At 39.0% G+C, this 20,065-nt stretch overlaps 1 protein-coding gene across 2 annotated transcripts in view; it reads right to left on the reverse strand.

Annotated features, from left to right (window-relative positions):
- Positions 1 to 5,122: 5,122 nt before the first annotated feature.
- LOC126297376 (uncharacterized) overlaps positions 5,123 to 20,065 on the reverse strand; it is a 352,843-nt gene continuing 337,900 nt past the window's right edge. For both annotated transcript variants that reach the window (XM_049988102.1, XM_049988101.1), the window contains exon 23: positions 5,123 to 6,254. In XM_049988102.1, coding sequence (XP_049844059.1) covers positions 6,080 to 6,254 — 175 coding nt within the window. In that variant the 3' untranslated portion in view covers positions 5,123 to 6,079. The remainder of the gene's footprint in view (positions 6,255 to 20,065) is intronic.

Here is a 20,065-nt window from a genome sequence, read left to right on the forward strand (position 1 = left end):
TGAAAAGCACCATTCACTGTCAGCACAAATTTGTAGTGGACCATCCCCTTGGCGCCGAAGAAAACAATGAGCGTAGCTTTTACCCTGGGTTTGCTCATTCAAGCCTTTTCCAAATGAGGTTATGCTGCAGTGTGCCACTCGGAACTTTGCTGCTTTGTTTCTGGGTCATATTTGACTATCCAAGCTTTGTCCTATGTGTTTACATTGTCCAAAAAGTTTGTGACTTCCAGAAGATCTTTCCAAGCAGACACACACCTCTGCTTTTGCTAATCCATCAAGACCTTCGATATGAGTTTAGTGCAGATCTTCCACATCACCAAATCTTCAGTGACAATGGTGTGCACTGTCATCTTAGTATTAATGCCATTTGGATCTGTGACCACACATACACGTAGCCGCTGGTCTGAATTTGGCACTTTACGCACATGTTGCACATTGTCCTCTGTTATTAATGTCAACAGCCATCCAGCATGGAGCTCAACCTGCTTTCCTCCTCGAACAGTTGGAAAATCGTGGCCACTGACTCTGTACTCGATTTGATGGTGTACCATTCTTCAGTTGTTCACTGCATTTCATGCTTGCAATGAGTCACTTGACAGGGTTCCACTAAAAACACGACCTCACCTGAACAAATGCTCAATGGCAACTGGCACTTGGATGATAGGGGATGTGACCTTAAAAGGAATCAATTATGCACAGTGCAAGTGGCGGGGGGGGGGGGGGGGGGGGGGGGGGGGGGGGGGAAGTTTCCCACAATTCACACGGAATCTGTACATTTACTACCCAATAGCGACAGATGAAAATCTGTGCCAGACTGGGACTCAAACCTGGGTTTCTCACTTATCCTGAATGGTCACTTCAACCACTCCAGCTAGCCATGCATGCTCTCCACACCAACTCAAACTTCCACATGTCACAATGTCTGCATCCTTGTATCATAGTCCACTAAACCCATCACGTAATGCTTGCAATATTGCACGATAAGCAGGAAACCCGAGTTGGAGTTCTGGTCTGGCGTAAATTTTCACGTTACTTTTGGGTGGTGGATTTGTATCAAATACAACTGACATCAAAAAATTCACAGTCAGCTAATTAAGTTCGAAACATTTAAAAATGTTGAGAGAATTGCCGTCAACTGCCACCAGAGTTGGTAGCAGAACTCTGGTGGAAAATGAGGCCCAGAAATTTCACCATTCTGCTCCTTGAAAAATTAACAATTAGAAAAAAAAATGGTTAAGAATTACAAACAAATATATTAGCTGAGAGCTTAAAACCTGGGGAAACTGAATTTTGTGCTCCTCTTCAACTCTGTAGGTTTGGAACCTGGTTGGTAGTGAAGGTATACCCTGACAATGACATTATGGCTGATGTTTCAATGAGTATATAGGGGGCCAGCACACAGCCAACTGTAGTTCTTTCTCAGTTGCCATATATTCACTGTGTTGCCTGGTTTGTAGATACATGCAGAATCTTACACATGTGACTGGCTGCATGGGACAGATAGGGGTGAGCCACATACTGAGGCCTTTGTGTATACTGCACCTATCTAAAAGAAATATTCAAAGAAAGACTGGTAATATACATTACTGACTAATTTCTTTGTGGAAATTTCCTTTCTGCATCTGAAAAAAAAAATCAGAAACCACTGTCAATTTGGTGAGTTTGCAGGAAGAAAGGAAAAGATTGTGGGGGAACTCTGGTGAGCTTTATGTTGCATGTTACTTACATATCAAAATTGTTTTTAAAGCGTAAATAAGAGACATACCTCACTCTAATGTGGAGTAAAAATATTGTATATAATGGCAGAAATGCAGCACTGAAACTGACCATTCTGTGCCATACAAAATTCATGTATGTGTTTTGTGTTGTGTGACTTGATAAACTGTTTACAATGATGAAAGTCATAATACATGTTTACAATGAATTAACAATTGCTTTTTCAGTTTCTTTTGGAGTCAATTAGAGACAGATTATTACAGATCCAGTGGTCTATTTATGTACAGCACAAGTCAATTTATAATACCCATAATATTTTGTAACTTGTTGGAGATACCAAACCAAGATTGTTGGAAAACAATAGTATGTCATAGGTTAATATATACAAATTTTAACTAACTATGACTTAGATACAGAAACACCTACTCTACTTTCTTTTCTATAGAACAATACTCATGTAAAGAAACCAATATATAAAATAAAACTTCATACGGACTGGACAGAAGGATGAGGGAGATAGAGAAGTGTGTGGTTTGGGAAGAGGCAGCTGACAACATCTCACTGCCTACTGGATTGACTGGTCATTGGTTGGTCGGTTTGAGTTAAGGAACTAAACAAGGAGATCAACAGTCCTTTGCCCACGAGATAGTTCATCTGGAGTTACTGACGTCTGCCAGAAATTTGACCAAATTGTTAAAGTATGTAAGTGTGGTAAAACTGAGGCACTGAAAGTGATATTGATGCCAGAGCTGAGAATTAATTCAAGAAGTAAAAATATATGGGTTCAGCAGGCACATAGATCAGAGCAGATGAAGTGTTGCCAGGGCTCATCTGTGGTGGGATAAGACCCATCTGCATCTGACGTCCCACTACCCCAGTTAATGATGAAGACAGTTAAGAAGTAAAGAATGCCTTTTAGCTGGGAGATTCATAATGATAAAAGTGATCAGGCTAAAAACAGACAGACACCAGTTGGACCAATAATAATTAATTAAGGTGAGACGAACTATCATGTCAGTATGTGAATGGGACCAGGTGAGTGTTCCCCAGGGTCCTGCATGTGAACAGGGCAGGGATCAGGTGCGCTCCAACAGTGACAGAAAAAAGGACTAATGACATTTAAAAGCATTTAGAACAGACAAAATGAGAAGTGACTGAGGCAGGTGACATAGGACAGGACGCAGACAGTCTCCTTGTCGAAGTGGGATCTTCCCTCTTCAATTCTGATGGCACAAACTCATGCTCACTTATGCAGTCACCATCTGTCAATTTCCTAATCATCCAACTTATTGAATTCTTTTTCCATATGAGGGTATTGATCCTCTGACACCTACCCTTGGGTGGGCTTAACAGTTGGAATGCACCTTGAGGTTCTCTGCCATGATATCCTTGCCTAGGCTCCTTAGAATGGGCTCCATCTGGATGTAACATTGCAAAGCAATATGAAATGGAATGAGCATGTGAGGACTGTGATAGGAAGGTGAATGGTTGACTTCAGTTTATTGGGAGAATTTTGGGAAAATGTGGTTCATCTGTATAGAAGGTTGCATATGGACACTGATGTGACCTAGTCCTAAATACTGCTTGAGTTTTGGGGTCCATATCAGGTCAGATTGAAGGAGGATATTGAAGCAATTCAAAGGCGTGCTGCTAGGTTTGTTACCAGTAGGTTCAAACAACATGTACATGTTACTGAGATTCTTTGATAACTCAACTGGGAATCCCTGGAAGGAGGGCGACATTTTTCGAAGAATAGTATTGAATAAGTTTAGAGAACTGGCATTTGAAGCTGAGTGCCGAATGATTCTACTGCCACCAACATACATTACGTGTAAGGACCACAAAGATAGGATATAGACAGTTGTTTTTTTCCTCGCTCTGTTTGTGAGTGGAACAGGAAAGAAAATTACTAGTAGTGGCGTAGCGTACCCTCCATCATGCACTGTATGGTAGTTTACAGAGTATCTATGTAGATGTAGATGGACTGACTTCAGAACAGGGCAGACTTAAAGCACTCTGAGGTAACGCTATCTAATTTCAACGCCTAAGCCTCGTTACAAAACCAAACAGGCTCAGTGACCCAGAGTCACTACTGAAATTACCACAGCAATGCAAGGACTGCTGATAGATCCAATAAATGGGGACAAACACACTCCTACAACCAGAGCCACTATGTTGTAAGATGCAGGCTCGACCCATTAAATACACAGACTTTTTGAACCTGAAAACACATTCTGTTGCGCTAACATTCTGTACGTGCCACTAAAACCAGAGAGTATGACGGTTTATTGAGTTTCAGCGAAACCACAAAACACTGATCGATGATGGTCAGCCTGCTACTTGCTTGCTGACTTCAACACTGAGAGGCAGCCATCCTGATGCATATCACAGCCATGGTCTGCCACTGTTGCCTACTGAGTCAGCACATATGAGGTGACTGGTGAGCAGCCAGCCCTCCTTAACTACTTGGTCATTGCAGATGTTGTGCGAGGTGCCATCTTTGAGCTAACCAGGCGAGGACATCCACACTGTCACCTGGCCGACTCACGAGCATCTGCTGCAGTCTTGAGTGATCCCTGGTGGGTGACTGGCCTCTAGTCTTCACGACACCTGATAATCCTGGACCACAGTCGGCAGTCTCCACCTGAGCATATGATGGGGTGTCTTCGAGCTTGCCTTGCTACCATCACCAGCACAACACTGACCTATGAAGACAATTATACCCTTGTAAACTCTGTTCAACCAGTAAATGTTTCTACAGGTAATGCTACATCACTGACTGGTAACACATGATTTTGACCTTTTCTGGAAGTGAATCTTCCTTTAAAATGAGGGTGAATGTGTCAGTGTCTACTTTGTTGTCAGGCAGACCTCGACATACACAATGAAAATGCACATTAGGGATCAGTGAAAAATTAATTCCTGTACTATGTTGAGGTTTGTACAGGGTGTGATGGTGACAGATAAATCATGAAGTTGTTCAGAAGAAAGTAATGTCTGGGGCTGTGTACAATTTTCCTTCTTAGTTAAAATAGAACCAATCTGTAATTTGCTGAGACAAGAGGGTTCACCAAATACATTTTCACTCTTTTCCTCTCTCTCTCTCTCTCTCTCTCTCTCTCTCTCTCTCTCTCTCTAAAGGACTATGTTCAAGAGCTGAGATACTTTTTGCAGTTGTCCCTTCTACGTGGCTATCTGGCACTTTAACACTTCCTTTTTTGATTACTGATCCATCCCTATACTTAAGTGACATAATTTTGTGCAATTTGTTTTGCTGAGATGTGTGAATGTTCAACTCCTGATATTGTTTTCCTTTAATGATGTTGAGTTTCAAACACATCTAGCAGCTACCTGCAAATATACTGAGTACAAGGCAGCCCTAAAATGTTAACATTAGAACAAAATATTAGTTTTGCGGAAATTTATTAAATTTTTTGATAGACAAAGTCGACAACAGAGAAAAATGCTACACTAAATTGCAATCCTTACACAATACGCTTCGGTGTGGAGCAATTCTGACTATTTATAGTTTGAAATTGAGGTACCAAATTAATAAAAAACCAAGAATCAGTTTTAAAAATTACGTAACTGCTTTTCTGTATAATTTACAATTATTATACACAATATACACAAACCAGCACAGTTTAAATTAGGGAATGCTGGCACACACAAACACTGAGCAGTGCCATTTGCACACAGATTTTCATATTCATTTTCTCTCTTTCTCTTCATACACAATGTAAAAATGTCTGTTACATTAGTAAAAATAAATTATTTCAAAATCTTAATATCATTTTGTTGTTCAAGAAAGAAATTTCAGAAAATGTAAGTTACTGTCAAAATGGGGGAGGGGTGGAAGAAACAGAAACAGGATTGGCAGTTTTGATCACAGTTTCATTTCAGCAAATGTTCATTGCTGAGCACCCACTGTTCATTTACAAAAACAAAAATGTACAATTATCACATTTTTAAATATTCATCGCTCCACAAAAAATATAAAACGAATTCTTGCACTGCAGCATTAGCTTTATATTTTATTGCGCTAAGATCAACCTCTGAATAGATAGGTCTTTCACTTTATTACTACTACTCCATTCATTTCAGTTCATTAAGTCTGTAAGATAGCAGTTTTATATCATTTTACAATGAATTTCTGAGCTTGTACACAGGTCACTGACACAAAGTAATGGAATATGACAAGAGATGTGCATGTGCTCTCTCTCTCTCTCTCTCTCTCTCTTTCTCTCTCTCTCTCTCTCACACACACACACACACACACACACACACACACACACACACACACACACGTGTGCGCACGCACCCACACACACATGTACAAACGTGTGTGCATTATGATTGGTCCCTAAGAGCAATATATTGCTTCATTGATTTCTTTCACTATTTTCAACCTGTTGAGCATTTTTGCAAGGAGATCTTTTCCCAAAGGTGATGCTGTATACCACACAGGACTGTCTGGTACACAGGACCTCTCAGGCTGTAGGTAGAACACATCACTGCGTGTCTTCACACTGTCAGGGCTGAAAGGGCAATTCCATTTCAGTGAATTGAAACAATTATTTACACAAACCTATTTAAAATGTAAACACAAAAAAGATACAAGTAAACAAATAAAATGTGTAAAACTTATGATAGGATTCATTTATGTGGAAGAAATATACATCACCTGTCTGTTTTAATTTTAAACTATACTTAATGAATTAACTGCATACCACAAATGGAAAGTAATTTAATTTTCAGGTAAGAAAAAATGATGTTGGAGAATGATGTATGTGACACATCCCCATCCATGGTGACAAACCATGATACAATATGCATTCAACCTCACATATATCTCAGTTTTGAGGAACAACTGTTTAATTTCTGTACTAAATTATCTCCTAGTCTGTTGAACACATTCTATTCCTTACCTCAAGTTAATGTACTAATTAGTGTTTACTGTTTTTTTCTTTTTGAATACTAATACTTGAGTACTCAAGTTTAATTTGAAAGTAAATATATGAAGATTGGAAGGATTGCTTAAACATGTAATGTTAAATATTTTTAAAATAAAGACAAATAAAGGAACATTACTTTTGTAACAACCTGGTAACCAACCTGCTATGAAATAAACCAAATTAATCATTTATTCTAAAAATATTTTAGACTGCACTTGACGTGTGATGCAACGTGTATACTACCAGAAGTGGGTTATATGTTTATAAAATGTCTTGGAATTCTGCAGGCCTCGGTCAACCGTGATACATTATGAATGCAAAAATTTCTGACAGATCAGTTCATGATACCTAAAGTTATTCTATACACTGGTTTATAGGTCTTCCTGGTATGTGTGCTGTGATTTTTGTGTGTTTCCATTGTCCTATTATTGCTTATGGTTTAGGTGTGGCGTTGAGGATATTCAGGAGCTATAAACACATTACAACACATGGTACCTTCCTTATTTCCATTAATTGCTGTCAATTTCTTTAGACTGATAATGTTGCACTCTTCTCTGTATCATTTTTAAAATATGTGTATAGGTTTATTATTATTATTATTACTATTATTACAAAGCATACTGCAAAACATTCAAGATAACCTAGTAAAAACCATATGGGATGTAGTGAAAGAGGAGACTGGTAGAACCACAGATGAGGAGAAACAGCTTTCATGTTGCAACACTTAAGCAAGCATTTAATAACTATTACTGAAAAGGTGGGGTTACCAGGTTATGGAACATTTCATGCAAGACCATTACAAGTTGCACACCACCCACATCCTCACCAGTTACTGGAGCATGCAGCATTGTCTGATATCAGTGATGGCAGAGTGTGTGCACTCACTGTTCCCAAGAGTTCTTCTGACATTTGGTATGCTGCTTCCATTATATTTAACATTACATCTACATCTACACCCATACTCTGCAAGCCACCCGACAGTGTGTGGCATAGGAGGGAGTAATATACTGCTTGACTCCTCGGTGAAGGTATGTTCTCGAAACTTTAACAAAAGCCCGTACCGAGCGTCTCTCCTGCAGAGTCTTCCACTGGAGTTTATCTATCATCTCCGTAACGCTTTTGCGATTACTAAATGATCCTGTAACGAAGCACGCTGCTCTCCGTTGGATCTTCTCTATCTCTTATATCAACCCTATCTGGTACGGATCCCACACTGCTGAGCAGTATTCAAGCAGTGGCCGAACAAGCGTACTGTAACCTACTTCCTTTGTTTTCAGATAGCATTTCCTTAGGATTCTTCCAATGCATCTCAGTCTGGCATCTGCTTTACCGCCGATCAACTTTATATGATCATTCCATTTCAAATCACTCCTAATGCGTACTCCCAGATAATTTATGGAATTAACTGCTTCCAGTTGCTGACCTGCTATTTTGTAGTTAAATGATAAGGGATCTATCTTTCCATGTATTCGCAGCACATTACACTTGTCTACATTGAGATTCAATTGCCATTCCCTGCACCATGCATCAATTCGTTGCAGATCCTCCTGCATTTCAGTACAATTTTCCGTTGTTACAACCTCTCGATATACCACAGCATCATCCGCAAAAAGCTTCAGTGAACTTCCGATGCCATCCACAAGGTCATTTATGTATATTGTGAATAGCAACGGTCCTACGACACTCGCCTGCGGCACACCTGAAATCACTCTTACTTCGGAAGAGTTCTCTCCATTGAGAATGACATGCTGCGTTCTGTTATCTAGGAACTCTTCAATCCAATCACACAATTCATCTGATAGTCCATATGCTCTTACTTTGTTCATTAAACGACTGTGGGGAACTGCATCGGATGCCTTCCGGAAGTCAAGAAACACGGCATCTACCTGTGAACCCGTGTCTATGGCCCTCCGAGTCTCATGGATGAATAGCGCAAGCTGGGCTTCACACGACCATTTTTTTGAAACCCATGCTGATTCCTACAGAGTAGATTTCTAGTCTCCAGAAAAGTCATTATCTCTAGCACAATACGTGTTCCAAAATTCTACAACTGATCGACGTTAGAGATATAGGTCTATAGTTCTACACATCTGTTCGACGTCCCTTCTTGAAAACGGGGATGACCTGTGCCCTTTTCCAACCCTTTGGAACGCTACGCTCTTCTAGAGACCTACGGTACAAAAATCGAAGTGGTATCCCATCAGGTCCAGCGGCCTTTCCTCTTTTGAACGATTTTAATTGTTTCTCTATCCCTCTGTCGTCTATTTCGATATCTACCATTTTGTCATCTGGGCGACAATCTAGAGAAGGAACTACAGTGCAGTCTTCCTCTGTGAAACAGCTTTGGAAAAAGACATTTAGTGTTTCGGCCTTTAGTCTGTCATCCTCTGTTTCAGTACCATTTTGGTCACAGAGTGTCTGGATGATTATGATGATTAGTGTTTTAGGGCGCATAACAACAAGGTTATCAGCGCCCTTTACCAAAAGATCAATTCAGAGCCGATCTTTGTGAGAAGTGGTAATGTTCAAATTGCAAGATTGGACACAGCAAATCAAAACAGGTAGATAAAACTAGAAATAAAAGAGCAGTACAAAACAGGTAAAAATAAGTAATGGCGGCTGGAGTGTCTGGACATTTTGTTTTGATCCACCTACTGCTTTGACATAAGACCATAATTTCTTAGGATTTTCTGCCAAGTCAGTACATAGAACTTTACTTTTGAATTCATTGAACGCCTCTCGCATAGCCCTCTTCACACTACATTTCGCTTCGCGTAATTTTTGTTTGTCTGCAAGGCTTTGGCTATGTTTATGTTTGCTGTGAAGTTCCCTTTGCTTCCGTAGCAGTTTTCTAACTCAGTTGTTGTACCACGGTGCCTCTTTTCCATCTCTTACGATCTTGCTTGGCACATACTCATCTAACGCATATTGTATGATGGTTTTGAACTTTGTCCACTGATCCTCAACACTATCTGTACTTGTGTTGAGCCGTCAGGTACTCTGTAATCTGCTTTTTGTCACTTTTGCTAAACAGAAAAATCTTCATACCTTCTTTAATATTTCTATTTACGGCTGAAATCATCGATGCAGTATCCTCTTTATGATCGCAGATTCCCAGTTCTGCGTTAACTGTTTCAAATAGTTCGGGTCTGTTTGTCACCAGAAGGTCTAATATGTTATCGCCACGAGTTGGTTCTCTGTTTAACTGCTCAAGGTAGTTTTCAGATAAAGCATTTAAAAAATTTCACTAGATTCTTTGTCCCTGCCACCCGTCATGAACGTTTGAGTCTCCCAGTCTATATCCGGCAAATTAAAATCTCCACCCAGGACTATAACATGGTGGGGAATCTACTCGAAATATTTTCCAAATTATCCTTCACGTGCTCAGCCACAACAGCTGCTGAGCCAGGGGGCCTTTAGAGACATCCAATTACCATGTCTGAGCCTGCTTTAACCGTGACCCTCACCCAAATGATTTCACATTTCGGATCTCCGTCAATTTCCTTTGATACTATTGCACTTATTACCGCTATAAACACGCCTCCCCCTTCACTGTCCAGTCTGTCTCTGCGGTATACATTCCAATCTGAGTTTAGGATTTCATTACTGTTTACGTCTGGTTTCAGCCAACTTTATTAATGAGAGCCGTTCTGGGACCTTTCTTTAGGCGCTCCTGCAGTTTACTATTAGCACATTAATATTGTTATTCCCTGTTGCATTTTGCCTACTCCTACCTTGCCGCGTCTCAGGAGGCGTCTTGTCAGGCCTAGGGAGTGAATTATATAACCTAAAAAACGCACATGTGCACTCCACTATGCATTTCATAAATGTGTCTATGAGAGCAGGCATTTTAAAATTATAACTACTGTATTATCACAAGTGCTTTTGTATTGTAACTGTTCTGTTTTTATTATTTTCTTTTGCTGATGGTGACCATGCACTACTGGTAATTTGTGTTTGTTTACATGGAGTTTTGTAATGATTTATGATATTTTATATATTATTTTAGCACGACAATTATGTTGTTCTATGATGACTGTTACCTGTTTTACCACATCTCTTACATAAGTACTACTTCTATCCAATATTGTTATGCATTAATGTATTGCTCCCAATGATAATTATACACATTCTTTTTGTCTTATCTAAACATCTCTGATGATGATCACGTAGACTGAAACTGATTATAAAATAAAATAACCTGTGTTATCAAAGGCTATGTTAAATTACACACAACTAACTCCAGTAATATGAATATGACCCTCACAACAGCATGTAGAAACATCTACCATAAGATCTTTAAAATACAAGAAAAAATGCTAAAAGTCGAGATAAATTATCAACAAAATTGGTTGAAGAGTGTTCTCCTCAGTTTAGTAATGTATCGAGTTATTTGTGTACCCAGCCATTTATCACTGGAACATTTCCCAAACAAAGGAGACAAACAAATACTATCTAGTTCCGACCAATTTCTCTCTTGTCAGCATTCTCAAAAATTTTAGAAAAGGTAACAGACAAGTGGCTTCTCAATCAACTACAAATAATACATTGTCAAAATCTCCATTTGGATTCCTAGGGGGTTTCGATATTGATTTGCTATTAACACGCAGTAAGAATGTACTCACACATAACTTAGGAATGTGGGGAGACACAGCTGTTGAACTTCATAATAAATAAATCAATCGGGAGTTCAGGGTGAATAGTGCAATAGTGCACTTGTGGTGGTTGTAAGGGTACCCCTGCACTATTAGCCCTGATAGTTTTTTTTTCTTCCCCTCTTCATGGGTTTGATTTTTGGCTATGAACTTTAGGGGCATCTTGGTGCACTAATGTGACACAGGATGTTGTTTAATGCAGCAAAGTCACCAATTACACATGCCTTGCGGTTAATAATACTTCCATTCATTATATAGAATGTACGTAATTCATTAGACAGTAACCTGCATGCTACTGTTATGTTCTGTAATATATAAAAGGCATTTGAGTGTGTAAACCACAATACCCCTTTAAGTAAATCAGAATGTTACAGTGTAACAAGAAATGCTGCGAAATGGTTCACATTGTATCTCTGTGGCAAGGAACAAAGGATGTCAATAGGATAAAGCCCTGTGTTAAGCCATCAATCATCCATCTGGGAACATATTGCATGTGATGGTCCACAAGATTCCACCTTAGGGCCCTTACTCTTTCTTGCACATATTATATCCTTTAAGTACTATGGACAGTCTCTCAGACTACTACGTTTTTTGTTCTATGATATTTCACAACAATCTATAAAGTGTACCTTCCTTTTGGGTTGCTAGGTACACTGTTTTTGCACTTCTGTTTCCTATTTTTGGACCTTGAGAGGTCTCTCAGATGAATCATAGTGTTTGTACATTGTGCTTTTGTTGAATGTGAGAGTTTCTCCATGGCATGGAAAGTTGGACCCTCTATGCAACATGTTGTATAGGAGATTGATTTGGGTATCCAATAATGACTAAGTGAATTTGAGATTTTTAGTGATAACAAAACTAATTCAGAACAGGAAACACAGCGATTAACAATGTTACATCTGACGACAATGGAGAAGCTTTTTCTTTGGTATGAATAGATGTTATCAATGCACACAACTGTGAACTACTGTAAGATCAAGCTAACACAACAGTGTTTTGCAGCTGCCTGGACAGAGAGAGAGAGAGAGAGAGAGAGAGAGAGAGAGAGAGAGAGAGAGAGAGAGAGAGAGAGAGAGAGAGAGAGAAAGAGAGAGAGAGAGAGAGAGAGAGAGAGAAATCTATGGGAAAATCCTTCTGTTTTGACGGTATGGAATCTGATATTTATGCAAGATATTCTACACAAAATCATTCTATGTACAACAATGACACTATTAACACTTAATAATCATTTATCATCTTCAAGATGTTGATGTCATTGAACTGAAGACACTATTAGTGCTATCAGCCATTTTAAAATAAGGCTAAAAATTCGGTTCCAACCTATTTGCAACCAACAGAACAAGCAAGAGATGTTTTCAGATACACTGATAGTAAATGAATATTTTTGTTTTCACTATCTGCAACACTATTTGATAACCCAGGTGTTCATGAAAGAGAGTTCATGAGGAAAGAAAGAAAGGAAGGAAGAAAGAAAGAAAGAAGTAGACTAGTCAGCAGCAATTTCACAGATGTTTCTGCATTTCACTGAAAATAATCAGCTTAGCTACTCTGTAGGTGCAATGAAATGTATCAATGAAATGCTTGTACCTTTATGTGGAAAGTGTAGTCTAGAATGTTCGTACTAAAGAAAGTGGCAAAATATGGCTTGAAAATTCAGAGCTTAATTGACTAAAGTACAAATTACTTGTATAATTCATACATTTATCCTGAGAAAGGCATAAATGGCCACATCCTTTTAAAGCATGAGAAAGGTCATATTTTGTCCACAAAGACTGTTCTTCTGTTGGTGGAACCCACTGAAAACAAGCGGAGAAACATTACAGACAACAATTGTTACGCATTGGTAGAGCTAATCAATGAACTTTCAAAGATGGTCTCTCATACATAAGTACACTGAAAAGGAACAACAAGGAGCTTCCATGGCATTTCCACTGAATAAGAATGAAAATGTGACAAAAACTGTTTACGGTTTTACGGAAGACACGACACTGGTTTCCTTTGTGCTCAAAAAGACCACAGCTGAAATTCTAAGCATAAATCAGTAAACAATGATCCTGGCTAAGGAAAACACACAATTTTTAATCATCTTTTATACCATGAAAAAAAAAAGGTGGTATGAAACTGTCTCAAATATATGTGTGCAACTTATACACAAATTTTTTGAACACGTATATGGCCTGTGGCCATTTTCTATACAGTAGTGGATTTTTCTTACACTGAAAATTCTTGTAAGCTTTCTCACGACAGAAATAATGATGAGACTGGTCTTTATGAAGACTGTGACAAAAGACCACATTGAAACTTCAGATAAAACCCAGACTTTTTATTGGATGTTGGTCACAGCAGTTTAGTGACACTGTCAGAACTATACTACAAATACAAGATAAGCCTTAAACACACAAAAAAAGGATGTAAAAATGGAAAACAAATGTATTTTTCCCTTCTTGTTTCAAGAGTAAAACAAGAGACCCGTGTCACATTTGGGGTGTTCTAGGAACATCTGCATGAAATGTATGCAGGCTGAAAGTGATGGAAATAAAAATAAGGGCTTCAAAAGAATAGGGAGGATTACCTTCTACTTCATATTGTAAAATTAAAATGTGGCAAAGTTTCTTTGTTCATAACATTATGGAGTGCAATATTTACACTATGTTGATTTCACATGCAATTTATCGAAACTGAAAGGTGTTTTCCACATAGGTGTAATGAGAAACTGATGATAGTCTTTGACTCCTACAGAGAGAACTATCTAGTTATTTTAGTAACACATAATATAAAGATATACTGCAAATTTTGTGGTGTTTTAGTTTCCAAGTATTTTAAATCTTGCACTGTTAAAAATATTCAGATTTCCATAACGTCTGCTTTCAACTAGAATAATTAATAACAGGACATCACAAAAATATACATTTGCCAAACAATGGTTTTATATATAAACAAGAACAAGGAGGTCTGACAGACTTCTTTATAGTAATCACGTTAATGACCTTTCATCAGTAAAATTACTCAGTGCCCAGTTTCTGTTATTTGTAGATTGCCATAAATAGCAAATCAAGCATAGTTTCAGAAAAACTGGTTAAGAAAATTTTCGTGTACCTTAATAAATGTTTCCTAGCCAACTCTTTGTTTTTGAACTTTGAGAAGACACTATGTGCAGTTCAGAACTTTTTAAGAGGTATATGTCTAAAATATTATGGCAAGGAGTTAGAAGAGGTTGACAGTGATGAATTCATAGATTATGATTTGATAACAAATTCAGTTCTAAGGAGCATACCACAGAACTGCCCTTTATTTGCAAAGGGTATGTTGTCAGACATAGGTGACAAAAAAAAAAAGAAAAGAAAAGAAAGAAAGAAAGAAAGAAAGAAAGAAATTAGCACAATTCACTTACTTTCATTCGATAATGTGTTATGAGACCTTTAGCCAAGCTAAAGTTATCAGAGTCCAAAGTGGGTAATACAAATTATCTGTGGTGTTAACTTAAGAATGTACTGCAGGAGGCTGTTAAAGGAACTCAGTGTGTATTGGGAAGCAGTAGTTATTATCCTGACAAACCGAAAGATTATGACCATCTGCTTAACCACTTGTTGGGTCATCTTTGTGATGCAATATATCGCTGATTCTGCTTATCATAAATTCTTCTCTTTGTTGGTAGATTTGTGGAGCTATGTGACAAAAGGTGTCTACACAAAAGTCATTTTTTCTCAGAAACAACCGACTGCTGATTTGTGTGTGTGGTGATAGTGCTCGATAGCAACACAGATGGGAACCACTGGATTCTTATCATGCGAATTTGCAAGCCAAAACATTAACGTGATTTTAATATCATGCTCCTCAAACCACTGTAGCACGATTCTGGCATGGAGACATGGACAATAATACTGCTGAAGGATGACGTCATCATCAGGGAAGACATCAAGCATGAAGGAATGCGGATGGTCCACAGTTGACATGGCCTCTTCGATTACTACCACAAGTTCCTTTCAAGTGTAGGAGAATGCATAGCACAATACTGCTCCACCAGCTTGCATCCATGGCACAGTGCACGTTACAAGGAGTCGTTCACCTGGATATAGTGTTTGTGGAGATGACCATCAACCTGATAAAGCAAATAAATTATTCATCTGAGAAGCTGACACATTTCCAGCGACACACGGTCCAATCTCGATGATCCAGAGCCCACTACACAACTGACAATGTTGTTGGACCAACATGTGCACACACAGGAGCCATCTGCTGCAGGGCTCCTTGTTCAACAATGTGCAATGAATTGTGTGTTCTGGAATACATGTGCATCCACTGACATTGTGCTCTTTCACAAGAGATGTCTTTAGTCACTATGTATCGTACTTTATATAGCAGACAAGCCTCCAAACCCCACATTCAGTGAAGGGTCATGGAAGTCCAACCACTTAGCACCTGGTGGTAGTTTCACTGCCATTCTACCACTTTCCGTAGTTGCTCACAATAGTAGCACATGAACATTTGACCAACTTTGTCGTTTTCAAGATATTCATTCACGAGCTCTGCACAATAATACCCTGCCCTTTGCAAAGTCACTAATATCAGTGGATTTCTCCATTTGCAGTGCATATCTTCACTAGAGTAATCCCCCATCTTTCTTTGCTTGGCTTACATACTTTTCTTCCTGCATCAAGTGCCTGCAACTCTACCAGGAGGCATCCAACCTTGCAGTGGGCAGTGGTCATAATTTTTTGGGTGATCTGTGTATTTATTACTTAATTAAAGTTTTCTTGAATAACATATTTTTTTCAGATAGCTAGATCAGTTCACTGAATGACTACTGCAAATAATTTTCAGTAACTTGCCAGCAGCCATAAAAAGCTTAGCTGCTTATGAAGTTCAGTTTAAGAGCAGCCCAAAAAATTTATTGCAGGTCAACTCTTATTCCACTAAAAAAATTATTAGTAGAGATATGCATGATTGCTAATAATTTCAAATAATCTGAGTGTAATACAAAATCTAGATGAGAATTATCACATGCATCTCAGGGCATTGCACACTGATATACTTTCTGGCAAATATTTTAATGACACTTAAATTAAAATACAAGGTCTGTGCAAAAAATCCTAGAACTTTATCCACAAATTAGTTTTACACTTGCCTTTTATTTATTGTGCATGGTCTCCTTCAAAATACTCTCCTCCACAATTGATACACCGTTCACTGTCTGTGAATTTTCTTTTCTCTCGTCTATCATTGCAAATCTTCATCCTTTCAACACGGTTTTCAAATTTGGAGATAAAAATGTCCACAGTGGCCAGGTCTGGAGAGTACAGAGAAAGAGGCAGCACAGTGATTGCATTTTTTTGTGCAACAGTTTCACACCAACAGAGATGAATGTGTGGGTGCATGATCATGATGCATGAGCCATGAATTGTCTCGTCACATTTCAGGCTGTACCCTTCTCACATTTTCTCGCAGGTGCTGCAACATGTCCCGATACTACCATTGATGAACAGTTTGGCCCAGTGGCACGAATTCACAATGAACTAATCCTTCAAAGTCGACAAAAACTATCACCATATCTTTGACATTTGACCTGACATGAGGAGACATTTGTGGTCTTGGAGAACCTTTCCTGATCCACCGTGAAGACTAAACCTTGGTCTCAACACCTTAACTGTAGACCCACATATAATCACAAGTTATGGTTCTCTTAAGGAACATCTCTTTCTCATTTGCAAGATCCAAAAGCTCTTCACAGATTGTGAGGCAAAGGCCTTTCTGGTCTTGACTCTTAAGCTGTGGGACAAACTTGGTGGCAACATGATGCATTCCAAGATGCTGTGTCACGATTTCATGACATGATCCAACTCAAATTTTACATTCTTCTACAATCTCTCGGACAGTCAGTCTTCTTCTGGCATGCACAATTTTATTGGCATTCCTGACACATGCACTGTCAGTAGACGTTGAGGGGCGTCAAGAATGAGGGCCATCTGTAACTTCTGTCTGGCCATTTTTAAACCACGTGAACCATTCATAACACCGAGTAAGGCTTCATCAACATAAGCTTCCTGCATCATTTGGTGTGTCTCTGTAAAGGTCTTCTTGAGGTTCACACAGAATTTAATGCAAACACATTGCTCCTCTAACTCCGCCATCTCAAAATTCGTAAAAACTATGTGACAATGTCCTACTTGGCACACCACTGTACAATAACTAACAGACATACAATGAAACTTCTGGCAGTTATAAATTAAACACAGGCATGTGCAGGGGTGTCAACTGCATTTTGCTCCAATACACCACTGGTGCAAAGTTATGAATGTTCAGAATTTTTTGAACAGACCTTGTATGTTTAAGATTTCTGGACTTATTCCAGATCCACGAGTACAATTTAACTTACAATGTGTGGAAAGGACATTAGGATTTTCTCTCTCTAAGTATGTATTATGCAACCTTATTCCATGACATGCCCTATGCTCTACATCGTTGAGGATCTCCTCCCACTGGATCTATGGAACATGAAGTATATCTAATGTAAGCTAATCTAGTAACACTGCTTGTCATGAATAAATGAACCTTTCAATGAGAGTAAATAAAACTAATGATGATATTAAATTTTAATGAATTTGATTTTCTAAATAACTGAATGCACATTAAAAATACATAATGTTGTAATGAAAAACAAATATCAAATAATATTCTTAAGAGAAATGAATATTTTATGAAACTTATCTTCACAGAATCGAATATTTCGGTTTAACACACAATTATTGACAGTGTACTTTTACGAGATCGAGCACAAATGTACGAGAATGGAGAAGAAAACCAGACATTGCCTATTTCAAGGAACTAGCATGGATTTCACCTAATTTGATTTAGTGAAACCACAGAAAACCTAAATGGCTTGCCATGTCAGTGCAATCAGGGTGCAAAACCTGCAGCAAAAAAAGGTATGTGCGCTTAGTAAGTGGAATCTTATGAAGATAATCAGGCTGGTGTGAATTTTGACCTACTATCAAGTGCTCTTCCTTCATCTCGATGCCAGTTTACTTGCAAACCACATTTTTTCTCAGTTTGCTTCAGATTTGTGTTTGACAGTAAAATGTATTTATAATGGCTACACAGAAACTTATCACAGCAGTGGACTGTTTTCTTTTTTCTTATTATATAAATTAACTTCCTACTGACTTTTTATCCTTGCTCTATTTTGATAATGTGATGACCTTTAGAACTGGAACAGGTGTAGACCTTTAGAACTGGAAGAGGTGTATTTCTCCTAAGTTGCCCATGTTTGTGATATCTTTGCAGAAATGGATTGGGATGGGAAATATAGCATTGTCGCAATTGTCAAAACCTGTTTAAATTGCAATTTTCTGATGACATTATCTTCTTTTTCTGATAGCTTAATGGAGTTTCAAACAAGTTTTGATACCATGTCTGAATGGACTAACCAAACAGAACTTTATTTTATTAATCATAGCAAGATAGATATTGTGTCCAATTGCCTTACGGAAGGCATAAGAATTAATGGAAAAACTATAGATATACCCAAGATGAACCCCATCTAGAACAGACAAATCCTGTCTAGATAAGACACAGACTTTCCAAAACAGACAGAACAAATTAATCAACAGAAGAACAGCGAACATACTAAAAACCAAATTTATCTTTCAGTTTTCTTTTAAAAAACTGCAACACTCTTATCAAGAGGGGGGGGGGGGGAGGGTTGAGAGAGAATCTATCAGTTCTCATCTGTGCTATGTAGAAATGACCACTAACCAAAATGAAAACAAAATTGTGTCATCATTCCGGTGCTCAAATCCGGTCAAAATCCATTTGATGTGGATAGCTACCTGACCATCAGCCTCACCAACATTCTTTGTAAGCTGCTGGAACATATAGTGTGTCGGTGGTTGAAGATAATGAGGAGATGGCACTTGTAGTCAGACGAGAGATGTTTAATCATCTGACAGTGGATCAGGTACGGCCCAGGAGCTGTGTCAGGGCAATGTACAGGGGTGCTGAGGAGCTCCCACTCTGTAAATGGGACATTATAGGGTTCACTGTGGCATGTAGTGAATGAGAGAGCTTTCCTTTCCCCTTTCCATCTGCCATTTCAGGGTCTGAAAGGCTGCGGGGGTAGTTCTCTGACACAGGGGCTTGAGCATAGTACTCAGCAAAGTGCTCGGCAATTGTGTATGGGTTGGAAGATAACACGCCATTGATGTTAATGCCAGGGCCACCCGTTGGGGTCTCGTACCCAAAAAGACGTCTGCTCTTCATCAAGACTTGGGAAGGTGATATCTGACACCCAATGGTCGACACGTACCTCTCCCAACACTCCTGTTTCAGTCATTTTGTAAGCTGGTGAACACAGACTCGAAGCCACTTAAATGCTATTAGGTGCTCTAGGGGAGGGTGCTGCTTATGTTGGTGTAGAGCTTGCCGATGCTCTTTAATTGCCTCAGCAACTTCTGGCGACCAACAAGGGACTGTCTTTCGCTGGGGGCACCCTAAGAACGAGGGATCGCGTTTTCTGCCACAGAAACAATCGTCGTACTGACCTGCTCAATGACAACATCGATGGCACCATTTGGGGGAGATTCAACGGTGACAACAGAGGTGAAGGCTTCCCAGTCTGCCTTGTTTCAAGCCCATCTGGGTAGGCGTCCATGGGCATGATGCCAAGGGAGTGACAGGAAGATGGGGAAGAGGTCACTATCGCACAGGTCATTATGTGCTCTCCAGTGGATAGATGGGAGAGGG

This window comes from Schistocerca gregaria, chromosome X (assembly GCF_023897955.1).
Source record: "Schistocerca gregaria isolate iqSchGreg1 chromosome X, iqSchGreg1.2, whole genome shotgun sequence".
Classification (NCBI taxonomy): domain Eukaryota; kingdom Metazoa; phylum Arthropoda; class Insecta; order Orthoptera; family Acrididae; genus Schistocerca; species Schistocerca gregaria.